This window comes from Bombus bifarius, unplaced genomic scaffold, assembly GCF_011952205.1.
Source record: "Bombus bifarius isolate JDL3187 unplaced genomic scaffold, Bbif_JDL3187 scf7180000008296, whole genome shotgun sequence".
NCBI lineage: Eukaryota > Metazoa > Arthropoda > Insecta > Hymenoptera > Apidae > Bombus > Bombus bifarius.
In genome coordinates this window covers 119786-135006 of record NW_022884575.1, presented here as the reverse complement: position 1 = coordinate 135006, position 15221 = coordinate 119786, and the positions used below count along the sequence as shown (strand labels likewise).

Genomic DNA, 15221 nt, shown 5'->3' with positions numbered 1-15221 from the left:
CGAATTCACGCTCCCCCCTTTCTTTTATTTATAATGTTTATACAATGAATCTGGAACTGAAATTTATACACTGAGCTATTTACAATTCACCTTACATCTTACGTCCCGTGGACGATCAAAACGATGGCCATTTCAAGCATTCTCTCGAATATTTTCCTTCGATTCGATCGTTTTGTTCGTCCACGAGGTACTTTTGCCTCGGGGACTTTCGGTCGTCTAATAATATAATTTATAAACCTTCGTTCGTCTCCCGTTGAGCACCGAAAGTGTTACTTACCTCGAGTCGCGGTCCTTACGTAAAACATTCGATATAATATAACGATACATTAAAGTATAAGCAATAATACTTTCAACTTGTTTCACAATTTGCCTATCGATGGATCGGTGCAATTGTATTTGCAATTTGTGCGCCAACCTTTGCGAGGAGAGCCGCGTCTCGCGAAACAACGAGATTCCTTCGGAAACCTATGTCGTGTTGAAAGCGATTCGGGAGAAAACGAGTAGATACGAGGAATTTTCCCTAATGATCTTAAAAATCAACAACAAACGGAATTTATTATTACTCCTCGATATCGTGCAATTTTCTCCTCTCGTGTGCCTGTGAAATCTTCAACTTTCGTACGTCTTGCTGTCAGATAGAACGAGAATCGTATACGAAATAGCGAGCGATATTTTTGGGCCGAATTATCAAATCACGATAACATTGTTTTTATATTCAATTGTAAAAACAACACACTTTTTGGTCCAAGTATTTTACACAGTGCCGTGCGTAACCCCTTCCTTCTTCAAGATTGCATAAAGTCTTTCCTATTGTTTTATAGATTTCGCAAAAAAAAAAAAAAAAGGAAAAACGGTAACAAAGAAAAGCAGGTTTCGAGACAATCGTTGGGCCAGCGAGAGGCAGCTTTTATCCAGGAATTGATAAAACGGATAGTTCCGGAATTCTCTTAGCTTTACTGCGAAACGTGAACGACGTTAAGGGATTTCGACGCTTTAACGATCGAACGATTGCTCTGTGTCTCGGCCTGCTCGTTGAACAGAAGTTCGGTCCCGGTGTAGAGAAACACCGGAAACTCGAAACATTCCCGCGGAAGTCGGTCGATGTGAATCTGAAAGCTCCTCGAAAGCTCCGAGGGATCAGCGTGTCTGATACGGCCGTGAAATAAATTCGCCAAGTTCGCGGAAAACTTAGCCCGTGTAGATGAAGTTCAGCTCGTAACTCCCCGATCTTCCGAGTACGCTGCGTGCTATCCTTAAATCGACAGGAAGACAAAGCGGCCACCTTTCGTCTTTAAATCAAACTTTCCGATTAGGCGAGACGAGAGCCATCTCTTCGACCCGTTCCCCGAGGAACTTAAACGTCATACATCTCGCAGCATTTCTATTATCGTGATACAACAAGACTTTGATAAACGTCTGCAACGTGCATCTCGTTTCAACCTCTGGATTTTTGCCTCGACGATAAACAAAGAGGTAGGAAGCTTTCTATGCCTTTACGGTGCCGGTGAACATTTTTATCGTGAGAGGCTCGTAACTCGATAGACTGAATTCAGTGGCTGTTTATAATTTTGCCATAGTTGCAGACACATTGCGGATGTTAATGGAAAATGTATATTTTTATCGGATAGAGAGGTGGAATTTATACGGAGACTCGATTAATTTCCTAAATGTTATAACGTATACTTCGCATCGGACGTTTCGTATATTTTCGCGTACTAATGTGTATTCTGCATGTTTAAATTCTCTGCAAATGCATAAATATCCTCAGGCTGGATATAAATCTTCGTAACTAACCACGTTTACGTTGATATATTTCTACGAGATTGAATCTCTCGATACAAAAGTATTTATTTTACGTGTTAGACGTAAAGACGATTCGGCGCAGCTTCGCTTCTAACCGCGACCGACCGAAGCGTAACCGCGAGAGTAATCGTCCCGTTTATTTCGTATTACATCGTGACAGAAAAATCGATTTAAATTAGAAAAAAATACGCAAGTAAAAAGAACTCATGGAAATCGACCTGTGCGTGTTGTAATTAATGACTATCTGCCGATGTAATTCTTACCCGGTTACGATATTTAATATAAACGACAGACTGCATTGTGTCGGCGTCCTGGTAGCGAGATTTATCGTGTTATTCGCCGATAGTTGTAGAGGTGTACAGGCAAAGGATAGCTAGTTTTGTCGTAGCAATCTGGCAATTATGAGGCGCAGGGGTTGCCCGTAAAAGTGTCGGCCCGTGGGTCGGCAACCTCGGTGCATCGTAACTCAGGACAATAGGTGTCCCACCGTGGTTCAGTAGAGGTGGTAAATCGGAGGTCGGACAATGTTTGGCGAGGTACGTGGTGCGGCCGCTGCGATAACCGGCAATACTTTTACGGCCGTCACCCTATTATGAATGGGCCGTGTTAAACGAGGCGGGAAAAGCTCGCAAGTACATCGCAAAGTGATGATACAGACTGTGTATAACAGGATCTCTCCACCCACACCGTACGACGATCTCTCTTTCTCTCTTCCATTTTCACCCTTACCAACGCTATTTACTCTCTCTCTCTCTCTTTATCTCTCTCGTTTCAACTTAGAACGCCAAACCATTTTGTCGTTTCTACCCAACTTTCGTTCTTCTAGCACCGCGTGTGTTCGCGTTTCTGACGGGATCGTCGTGATTCTCGGTGGAACGAGTACACATTTATGACGCCCGATGCAGTTGTACCCTGCGTATACAACGATAAGGATCAGCGGGGTTGAATTTCGCAGCCTGTTTGTAATTTAAATATTCGTGGCTCTTCCGTTCTTCCTTGCCGTTTTGTGATAACGACACGGTGACGGTGAATTTTGTAAGAAATTCTTGGACGATTCGTTTAAAGCGATATAAATTCGATAGCAGTTGCACGAAGAGCATTTCTCGATGTTTTTTCTCATTTTATTTTTTTTACGCGATCGAAACTAGACAAGATATTCCTGCATAGTAGCTGCCTCTGTATTCTCTCTTTAATCTCCGATATCCTGTTTTTCCGGTAAATATGAAATAACGAAATACGAACAGTGGCCTCGTTTTGTTTCGATATGTATGGGGTTAGTTTTATTGGTTCTGCCGGCAGCGGTGGGTGATTAAAACTCCGGATGGATTTTAAAGATATTTCCCGGCCAAGTTTTTTTCATATTAATCCCGCGAACGCGGTCCCACTAAAAAATTTCCCAGCTGTCTCTGATTTTTATTAAAAATAAATTTCGCATAATGCAAATTGCGAATTCAACGAGATTTCATAACAGCGAACCTACTTCCTTCCGACGTTAAATAAGCGAAACGAAATTTTAGACGTGGTTCGTAAATGAATTTCCTTTCCCGTGTCGATAGAGAAATCGCTATAGAAATCCAATCCAATGATCACAGGTGTGAAATAAAATTCGGCTAACCGATTTCATCGGAGCTGAGTCACGAAAGAAATCAAAGGAAGAAGCAACAGATTGGACACGTTTCGCAGACAATACTTTCGCGGCAGTAAATTTTGCCACGAGCGGCACGTGTTAAACCGGACGAGAAGAGTTCGCGGACCGTAACACAGATTATGTATAATAGGATCCGATTTTAACTGTATCGTGCCTATCCTTCCATCTCTCTAACCTCTGATTTCATATTATATATACAGCGGCTTGTCCGATTCCGGTCTGTTACATTTCTCAGAAGTATTATTATGCTGATTCGTACACAACCACGAAAATCACTGTCATGCAAATACGCTTACGCTGGCCAAGTAATTTAAATCGATCCTTTTGTTTCGCCACTCGCTTTTCAAAGCCCGGTAATTTCCACGAAATTCTGCGCTCTTGTTTCCCTACAGAGGAACAAAACGATCTAACCCAGCAGATTTCTGCCGCAATAAAAAGCTACGGATCGGTTTACGTTCCGCCAAAGTTGCCTTCGTTTCTCTCTCGCAATTGCTTTTTACCTTGGCATTTTTTGATCGCAGATAGACGAAAGGATATTTTTGTAAGGTAACAGAGACTTTACTAAACATGGCCATCGTTCGTAAAAGTTTCTCCGGTCTTTGAGAATACCGCGATGAAAAGAAATTTGCGCGTGATATCTCGTCGTAAAGTTAAATACTTTCAACTTTTTTCTCGCGTGGGTCGCGAAGGAAGGCAATAAATTCCCAGGGAAACGTAAACCTTTGATTATTGTGCGGATCTCGGTCAGTTTTCAGTCCGCTTCGAATTTTCACGTTTGTTCAACGAGTTCGACGGCAACGACCACTTCGTGCCATCGTTCCATCCACCGAATCGTTTCTCCTCTTTTACGTCGTTAATTTGAAATTAACGTTTGGTTCGAGAAGCTACAGAACCGGCAGACGGCCAAGTTCAAAATGATTGTTCGCGAAACGCTATTACGAATTTAATATAACGAAAAAACATGACGAATACATATATTTTAAATTGAATTAACGGCGATATTTGCGCTTTGAAACGGAATAAAATTTACGCGGTACCGCGCGTTATTGCATTAGTAATACGTTCCGTGTCGTGAAAGCGACGATATAAAATATTACTCGTCGTAAATTCCCTGAAAAATGAAATATTCTAATATTAGCACTAGAAAATACGATTGATTCCTCGGAAACCAAACTGACCGACCTCGATGAAATTGATCCAGCTTCTATCGTAGCGCAATTAGGCGAACATTAGCCATGAATTTTTTTCACTGTCCGACACACGACGTTTGACCATGCGCGTAACACGTTTAAAATACCAATAATCCGGCGGCCGAACGAACTTCTTATTCGACCTGAATCTCGGACAGAAAGAAGCATATTCAGCGGTTTATGATAGTCATTGAGCTTAATTTGTATAAAATGTTAAATAACAAATATATTTAAAACGAAAGGATTAAAAAATCATTGGAGCGGAAGTAATTTTGAAATTCATCGAACTGGATAAAAAATTTCAATGATCGTCCAATATAAAATTTTCTCGTTAAATAAAATCGTTAAATTTCAATCTAGCTCGCGATATAAAGCAGAGAACGTTAAATATACAGCGTCGAGCTGTTCTCTCCCTCTCTGTCTGTCTGTCTGTCTGTCTGTCTGTCTGTCTCTCTCTCTCGCTCTTTCTCTCTTTTCTGTAATTCAACATAGAGAAAAGCACGATCCACGAGGACGACCATTAGTCTCGGCTTCGTTGTTGTTCGCACTGTTGCAATTTTCTGCTTATTAATCGGACCGCGTGTCACGGTGAACGAGCATGATGTCCGCCTTCGGACATGCATGCAGAAGGATAAACGCGCGCCTCGGCGATCGCGTGCGAACGCGTTTCTCGTTTATTTTGCATCGTGGAATGCACGTTGGACGGGAACGTTTTCGGACGTGATCACGACGAGAAACGGATGTTCGTGTCGCGGTGAATAACGGGAAATTTAACGGTTGGTTCTTGGTAATCGACAACTAATCGCGACTCGCAAAAAATAATATACCGAGGATAAGATACGAGCGGAGGATAGAGAGCCTTAACCGTGCCTCGAATCTGGGTTAAGTTTGGGTTATCATCTACTTAAGAGGTAATTTACATAACCTGGATTCTTTGCCTCGTCGAGGGCTTGGTTCTTACGTAAACTAGAGCTAACTTCGACCAGCCTTAACGAACTCTACGTCGTTTTATGTAATCTTGCAATAATAACGCGTTTTGTAATAGCAATTCTTCAATAGAAATCGATCTTCTTAGATTATAATACAGCTGGAAATTAAAGTGGCAGTAGAGAAGTGTGGCAGTAAGTGATTTATGTTGCTGGTCCATGTAAGATCGTATATTGTATTATAAGAGGTATTTGCACGACGTAGATCATTCTTAATGAAAGACTGGCGTTGATTGGCTTCTGTGCCCTCCGTGTATTGTCGATTGTTATTGTCACTCGTTATGACATCCATGACACGAACCAATTTTACTCCTCGCTAATTTTACAACTCCGTTGTGTCGCGTGTCACATTATGTGTGTCATCGTTCCATTGCTCTACTCTTTGATTTCCAGAATCATCTCGTAGAGTAATTCTATTGCCGTTTAATATCGGCGAAGCAGTGCGACGAAACATCCGCCAATCGATGTATTAATTTCGTGTAACGGCCGTGAAATAGAATAACGGCTGGCAGAAAGAGAGAGAGAGAGAGGGAGAGAGGGAGAGAGAGAGAGAGAGAAAGAGAGAGCTGTGAATAAAATTCACGTCGCGCGTGCACCAGACGATACACGGCTCCTATCCGTGCACGCATCTAAATAGGGAGGTGTGTATTCTATCGGCGCGTGCACGGGCCGCGGACGCGGCAATACACCCGTGGCGTGTAACGACGTCACCGAGCAGTATCTCTGTTACGCCTGGCTTGCCGTGGACTGTGGCCGCTCACGCATCGCTTAACATAATCCCCCATCCGACCAGGACTACATAGATTACGAAATGATACCTCTGAAACGCGTACAATTATATTGGCGTGAGATATTTCGCCCGTGCGCGCTGTTTCGTGGTTCGAATCTGAATGCCTGTTCTCTTCCCCTGCGTGACGATCGTCTACCCGTTTTGGCCAGGAATCTCCTCGACACGGACGAACGTCGAAAAGCTGTTGGCCTAATTCGTTGTTCCGATCCGTGTAATCGATCAGCCGCGACGATATCTTTGTAGAAAATCCACGATTGTCTCAGTTTAAGGAAATTCAGGCGAATATCTTGTATAATATCGGAAATTTGAATGGAGATATTTTAGAATATTTTACGACGAACAGGTAAATAGAGATGTCTTGATTAAATCGTTGGCGGCGGTGGTAATTACAGCAGAACCGTAGAGAGGATCGTATAATGTAGCTGTTCGGTTGGTTCGTGGTCCGAATTCGAACGAGTCTATCGTTCGACTGTGTCGGAGCTTTGCGTGGCGCCGCGTTGACGACGCTCGCTCGTGAAAGATAAATCTAAAACGGCGCACTAATTCGCCATTTCATTTAAATGCTAATCCGAAAACAGAGACCAAGCCGTTGAACGTTTCTCGATGCTCGAATCAGTCGTCTCGCGGTTTTCCAAGGAAATTTCCTCGAGCATCGCGTACGAGTTTCCATCGCGCTTTATCTCTCGTTCTCGTACATTAAACAAGAAATCACGTTTCTCTGCTTCTTCGTTCTCTTCTTTCCCTCTTCTCTCTCTCTATCTTTCGTTTTTTCTTCTTTTTTATGTCGATGTTTTCGAAGAATCTTTATTCCAGGATCTCGGTATTCGGCGAAAGATACCACCGTACCGTCGGTATCACCGATAAAAGGGAACTTTTCAATTTCGAAGTGAGCCAACTTTCCAGTTGCAAGACTTTCCGACCGAATGATACTTTATCGAAGCCCTTTTCGCGCGATCGAAACTTTTCATACTGGCTTCCCTGAGCCGCTTGCGTGACCGACGAACGGAGTTATCCAGACCAGACACACAAATGGTTTCTACCGATTCGTCCGGAAGCAGAATTATGCGTCAACCAGCCTACTACTGTTACTACTACTACTACTACTACTACTACTACTACTATTACTAGTACTGCTATTGCTATTAATTCCATGGCGTAGCCTCTGTTCCCTGACTTTTCAACCTGGTTTTCCTTCCAATGAAAACGTTTCGTCGTTGCAAACCGGTGAAATAGAATCCACGGCCGAAACTAGGCTTTAATTTTTACGACGTTATACGATTTCCGGAAACCAACAAACGACAACGGAAACGAATACGTTGTGGAACGTGTTGCGCGATAACGTAGAAGACCAGGGAGCCTTGAGATGTGAACAAATTTTTCGTACTAGCGATATGAATCGTTTTATAATTTTCATCGTCGAGTAGCCGATGTTTCGTTATTGGGCTCCGTGAAATTAAATTACTGGCAAAGCACCTGACCGGTTATTAATATTTGCGTTTCGTTACCGACTGGATTATGAAATGTTAGCTCAATTTCGAATTCACGACCGTCTCTGACAGCCTACGAATCAACGTTTTTCGATTAACCAGGGCCTACACCGACGTTGGTAGACGATTCGTTCGCCAGTCACGCCCGGGAATTGAATTCTCCGTGTCGTTTGATGTCTTTGTGTCTTCTTTCGGTAATTAATTCGAGCGGCTAGCGTATTTCAATTTGGCAGCTTCTCACAGACGATATCGTGAAACCCAATTACATGTCACGTGCCGATTACACGATCGGTAATGGAAAGTTTCTTAATTACAGGGGCCACGAGAATTAATATGTTCGTTTGGAAATCATAGTAATTTCGGTCTTTGAGAGCGCGTCAGGCACGAGCGCGCCGAGGGAAAACGCGCGGCTGGCTTCATGAAATGTTTCACCGGCCACTTCAGCGACACTTTTGTCGCGTTAAAATTAGAAGCGAGCCTGTTTCGTTTCAATTTCCTCTTCGTGTATCATTCACGATTGCGGCATGGATTTTTAATGTATTTCGATAAATTAGTAACGCCATCCGCGGGCCAGCGTTGTCGATGAAACAGCACGAAATTCGAACGCCGGATGCCCCATTCATCGAGGAATTTTCAACGCGTCCCGCGAATTAAAACGCAACGAAGAAATTAATTTCGACCGACGCGATGGTACGCGTTAATATTTGCGCTGATATTAATCGGGAAATCAGGGAAAAAGGAAAAATTGCGAAACGGGCGAAAAATATGAGAGTGAACGAAAATAAAAAAAGGGAGAAAATGAGATGAAATTTGTGAAAGTTGAAGCGAGTCGGGAGGAAAATCAGCGAGTTGCCGAGGTTCGTGAAATTTTTTGAGAAACGAGAACCAAGTTTCCGCCGTCGAGCAACGATCCAACGAACCGTTTCGATAATTGGATTCTCCGGTGGCGACCGTTTTTAAAATATCACGAAAACCATCGTTACGTTCCTGCCAACCTTCGTGATTTCGCTCGCGAGGACACGAGCGCCATTTTTCACGTGCCGAAGCATTAATCAAATTCCCCCTTCTCTCCCTCGAGGGTTATCTACTTGAATGCTACTTCCTGGTCGCGCTTGAAAAGTCTCCGGCATCGCAGATTCCATTCAGCGACTTTCCTACGCAACCTACGCACGTACCTCCCCTGTCTTTAGGGACACCTTGTTTCTGATCGCGGCCACGCCGTGTTTCGCTTTCCAGTTTTTCATCTCCTCTTCCTTTTTCCCTTTCCGGTTGATCGCGTAATCTGCGAGATTTATCGAACAACATCGCGTTTTTCCCCAATTGGAACGGCGATGCCGTTTTAATTGACGCGATATCGTATGTTCTCTGTGTAACGTCGAACGAGGCAACATGGAAAACGCTCGCGCATCGCAAGGAGAATCCAGAGTTCGGTCTGTTTTGTTCACCTGCGCCAAGTATGTACTCTCATAGGACAGATTTATCATTTTGAGCGTTGGGGAGAAAGGCGGTCGAGCTCCGGCGAGTTTGATTGTTTTCGGAATTTATCGCGCTACGTGTTAACCCCGGAGTATTTCGATGAAAAGACCTGGAGATGGTTTTCCTAGAGCTCCAACGTTTGTCTTGTTCTTTTTTCTTTTTTTACTCATATTTTAGCCTTGACTTATCTCGTCACGATACCGTGCTCCGCTCGGTACTTGCAACTTTATTTCAAATTTTCAAAGATCGAGTTAACTTTCCATTTCTTGCAAATTGTAGAAGAAGGAAGAGTTTACATCAGCCGGGACTGTTATCCTTTGCCTTACGCTGGACCATCGAAACAACGTAAGTGTTATCGATTTTCATTACGATTCTCTACCACGGTTTCACATGCCTCTCGAATGATAGAATTATGAAAATTGCATGCCATCATGTATGGTTGTAAATCATTACCATAAAACACTGTATAGAGGTGAAAATAAAAATTCGAGAGACATCGACGAGCGCCATATAAATTTCTCTCTAATTGCATCGATTAAGTACAGGCTCGCGGTGCAATGTCATATTGCTGCTGGAAAACGGCTCGTTTCCTGTTCATACGTCATTACTTCCGACAAATAATTTACCAAGATAATTCACCTCACAATAAATATCTGATGCTAATTAAGCCCGTAATCCAGCGGCTGCCGATACATAATTCAATTACCCTAATTAATATTCGATTGCGATTAACAATCCAATTAAAGGTATACAACCCGGCTGACAAATAATTTCGTCTGTTTCCGCTAATGTATCGCATCAACCGTCAATCTAATCGCAAATATTAATCCAACATATCGTTTCGTTCCTTTCATAGAACAAATAATTGTTCTAGATATATCCTAGCGCAAAATTATTTCGTTATTACTTTTACTATCCTACCTATCAAATTGCCATTAACGAAAAAATAAAAAGGCCACTCTCGTTTTCGTCTCGTTGATAGATTACGTTCGATACGCTAATATCGTATTTCGCAGATGCATCGTATTTTGAAACGCGGCTCTCCGCTGCGAGTAGATCGAGATGCAAAGGTCAGACACACGTACACAGGGCGCGACAGAACGTCCTGGACGAACATGGTCCACGTTTTTCGTGGTCCATCTCCTAATTCGCCGTCTGGGGCACGTACGGGGGCATATAGGGCCCCGTGAGGATATACTGCACCGCTACCACCATCAGTTGCGGGGCACTCCATCTTATGATGTACGCGCTTCCTGAAACAGAAATGCATTTTCCTCGTTACTTCGTAGCCGCCTTATGCGCTCGTAGCCGGCTGAGTGCCGTGCTTCTGTTCCACGATAAAAAGATGTAGAGTGCACGTGTTTGTTCGTGTGTGTCTCTTACACGTTCCGGTTATGCATCGTATACAAGACGATCGTACAGGACCACGGGAATTTCGTTTCGAACGAGAAGCCAAGAGAATTACTTCTTTGGAATTCGATTCTTCTTACGCTATTGGAATAGAGAGCCTGGAAAATTCTACGCGAGCTACGAATATGAATCTATAAGGACGTACTTGGAATAGAATTCATCGTTGTTTAGCGACGATGTAAACGGGATAAATCCATCCATAAGGGAACGGGAGCGAGGGAATTATAATTTTCCGGTTACACGACTCGAGTCCCTGTAGATTACGGTTTAGTCATTGGCTTACGCGTAAATCTGGCCACGTTAATCATGCACCGTAGCTCGTGTGGTCAGCAGACGTTCCTAATTTCCAAAGCTTATTATCGCGGTAATTAGGTGTCAAAATGGAATTCTATTCGAGCATTTGCCGTTTAAAATTTCGCGCTACCGCAGAATCCCGGTCGCGGCTGAATTACAACCGGCGATCGGAAAGTATTTCAAACATTTCTCGTCGCTGTGACAAAATTACTCGAGTACTGTTTTATCTCTGCAACGAATAAAACGAGCCGGTATTTACGCTCGAACGAATGTTTCGACTCTCCTAAAGCCTTCGGTCATCGACAGAAAGTCGCGTCGTACGGAATTTAAATTAACATTTAAAGTAGAGGAACGGATTTTCGAAATACTGGCCGCGTATGTGACGGCATACGCGGAGAACGATATCGCCGGGCGAAAACTTGTCCCAGAAAACTCGTCTAAGCAACGGAGAAAGCGAAGAGTTTCGAGTGGAACTTTTTCGTCTAAAATCCCACGGGTGTTTCTTTCGTGCTATCTCTGATCTAAGCTCGCTCGTGCAACGACCAAGATCTCATTGGTTTTCCAATAAATACAGCCTTCCTCGCTAGAACGACGAGAACGTTTCTTCTATCACGGATGTTACACCTAAATTCTCTTCTGTTGAAGATGTCGGTGTTAAATAAAATTTCTGCTATGCTTTCGTTCGCGTTTCAGATGATTGTACGAACAAAACACTTGTTATCGTATTCGAACTCTTTTTCCTCTGTACAACCTCTTTTTCGACGTATTCCTAGAATATTTCTAAAGTATATAGGTTACCTTTTTTTATCGAAAAACACTTTGTACAACGTTGGATCGCAGGCAATTTTTTACTCGATAAACATAAAGTAAAATAATACGCGGAATTATAATGAAACGATACAATAGAAAAAGAACAACGATAATTTAATTCTAGAATAATTTATTCGACACGATTCCATTTTCTCGAACCTTATTTCGCTCAATTTCAATTTTCGCTACCAATTTTTCTTATTGTTCCTCATATTCAATGCGCTTTTATAAATCTCGTATGCACAATAGACGTTCTTATCGGGTATAATCAAAATATTCACGTATCACAGTATATACGAAACTTCAACCTGCATTCTCCGAATCATTCTCCATTCAGTTGCCAATACTCTAGCATAAATATTCTCTCGGTTCTCGATTATTCGTCGTCCATATGAATTCCCACCCCCGCGATGCTCGACGATATTGAAATTTTAAGAAAACTTACAGTGTCTTCATGCTGTAGAAGCAACACGGTTTAATTTAAAGCAGAACAGGGAGAAAGAGAAACGAGGGTCGATCTTCAGCCGGTTGTCACGGACCTGCCACTCGTTCCTCCACAAATTCGCGACGGTCTCGTCGAAGGGTCACGAAATCAAAGTTACCGCCAGAAGAAGCTGCTTTCAGCGCTGTGAATTACCTGTCAACTTGACAGCGAGTCCCTCGCGTTTCTTTCTGTTTATATGCGGCATCAGGCGTTCGAGTCGCTTCATCGTTCCGTGCGACTAAATCGAAGGGGTGAAAGAGGAAACGTGCGTTTTTGTCGCGCAAACTTTGCACGCGGTGTTTCCTTTTCTCTTCTCATATGTAGTCCGATAGCGTCGAGCTTCGAATATTTCAATTATCCGCACCGTCAGAAGTTCTTATATTTATACGATCGACTAGCAAATTTCGAATGCTATTGCAGCGAAGCCTTCGGAAAGCGAACGTAATTTGTCGAAGAAAGACGGATCAGAAATATCTATGGATCAATTTGTACGGGCGGCTTTTCATCATTTTCGTTTCTCGTCGACGAGAACAGAAATAACAATTTGTCAACGGAGTACAAAGTTGAACTGTCTCTTGGCGAACCTCGACTATATTCGACTTCGCGTTGCTTTTCTTAAAAATCTCAAGTGGAGGCAAGGCTCCGTAGGGACGAATTAAGCGCCGGCTAACTTGTGAAACGTAATTTATCGCGTCTGGACTATTTATCTCGGGTTCGCTCGAACGGAGCAAATAGAGTTATAAATAATCCAGAGATTCCGAGGATCGAATAGAGGGATATGGAGGATGAGGGAGGGAATATATCGGGTAAATAACGTCGAATCGTTGGATTCGTCGAATGTTCGGGGACCGCGGTATGGGGCTTCTTGATCGCGGACAAAATTACAAATCGAGCCGCGTATCGGTTATCGGCCGATGAAAAATTTCAAATTGGATGCCGACCGAAATGACAGCCAGTGGCACCCTTTCGCACAAAAAGCTTCATTCTTCCCTCTCTACTGGCTCCTCTTTTTCGTAAGATTTTTATTTACATGGCCGCTCGCCGTCTGATTTATCGTTGATCTGCATCACGTTTTCCATGCGGCGCACTGTATTCTCGCTACGCCGGCGCGAATCTAGCTGGAAGTTTTGCGTCTGCAAATATATTGGCCGTTCCATCGTGGCTCGGGGTAGATTGTTGAAAAAGAGGTGAACGAGAGAGAAGCAGAGGGACGGAGGGGAGAGGCATACGCGTGGAAAGAGGGACAGATGCGAGAAGGGAACAAAGAAACGGGACAAACAGACGAAACGAGAAGCACAAAGAGGCGAAATGAGAAAGGCACCGGGTTCGGAGTGGAAAAATAAAACGAAGTAGGAGGGAGGCAGAAGAGCGAAAACGTTGGCGGAGAAATGGATAGAGAGAGGGTGGAAGGGTATAAAGAGACGAATAAACGAAGAAGGAAAGAGGGAGTAAGGAGAGGATAGAGAAAAGAAGAAAGGGAGAGAAGAGAGAGAATGAAGAGGAAGAAGGAAGAGGAAAGAGGGGACCGTGCGGCGTTCTTATCGCGGATACGGACTGACGTAACGGATTACTCGCTATCGCGACCAATATGTCAGACGGTAAGAAGGACGAGGAGTCAAGCATTATATCGCGAAATAAAATGGCCCGTGGCGCGTGTCCGTGACCGGGGCACATTCTGAAATATCGTCGGTCACTGGACTGGAACGCAGATATAGGTATTATTATTGACACTTTGCTTCTGGCTGAATTATGTATTTTTCATAGAGCATGTCGGACAGCGTCGTTCGCAAATGCAAAGTAACAAGCTTGCCGACGACCAGGCAAGACCACCATCATCGACGATGACGACGACGACGACGACGTAAACTCGATGCACCTAGCTGAGATAGAGAGACGACGTCGCTTGGAAGATTCTCGCTAAATCGGAAAACGCCACCGTGAATTTTAATGCCGAGCTACGATATCGACAGCCGTCGATACGAAGAACGAGTGTCTGATCGAACAATGAGACCGGGCGTGTTTATTACCACGATTATTACCACCCTCTGATTTCAGTTAACTTGACGTTAATTGCTCAATTGTATTCCCTTTCTACGATATTATTACTTTTCAAATATCGATTATACGATTTATTTGTCTCTTCGTGGAAGCCACGACATTTTCTCTTTGACTCGTGTAATATCCAGTTCGATTCCGTGTTACGTAGTTCTCGAAGATACTTCTTCCAGACTTTCGAAGATACCCGAACTACTCTAATTCAAGTAGCAACTTTGCTCCTGGCTCTACAACTTCGACAATTTTTAGTCCATTTCTTTTCTGGAACGTCATCCTCGTTAAATTCATTTCCCATTGTAAAACGGATACTTTTGACATTCGCGTGATAGATACGTTTCTACACTAAGGCGGTCGAAAAAGCTAAAACTTCTCCCCAGAGAGATTTCAATATTTCTCTTGCACGATACGCAGGGACGTTTCAATATTGGTATTTCATACGCGTTACCCTTCATTCGGTTGCACGGCGACGATCGAAGATTCATGGCGGAATTATTCATGGAAAAAAGCAAATTGGCCGCGTGTGGGTTGATGCGATTTCGCGGTGCTTTTTCGAAGCCACTGGAAGTTACGTCGCGAAGAATCTCGGTTAATCCGGGTGCATGCCGGTGAATTTTAATGTAACGTCTCGATATCGACAGGTGTCGCGCTGGCGAAGCCGTGAAATTTTTCGATGACACCCCGGCGTCCGCGTAGATTTATCATCATCGGCCTCGATCCATTTCTGTTCCCCTTCTGTTTCCTTTCCGGCTAAAAGTTCGCCAATTCAAAGCCAATCGAAATCCTTCGCG

The 15221-nt window shown here is 43.4% G+C and overlaps 1 protein-coding gene across 2 annotated transcripts in view; it reads right to left on the bottom strand.

Moving 5' to 3' along the window:
* Nucleotides 1-5057: 5057 nt before the first annotated feature.
* The window catches only part of LOC117212420 (lachesin-like), an 81288-nt gene continuing 71124 nt past the window's right edge, over nucleotides 5058-15221 (bottom strand). For both annotated transcript variants that reach the window (XM_033457248.1, XM_033457249.1), the window contains one exon: nucleotides 5058-10633. In XM_033457248.1, coding sequence (XP_033313139.1) covers nucleotides 10524-10633 — 110 coding nt within the window. In that variant the 3' untranslated portion in view covers nucleotides 5058-10523. The remainder of the gene's footprint in view (nucleotides 10634-15221) is intronic.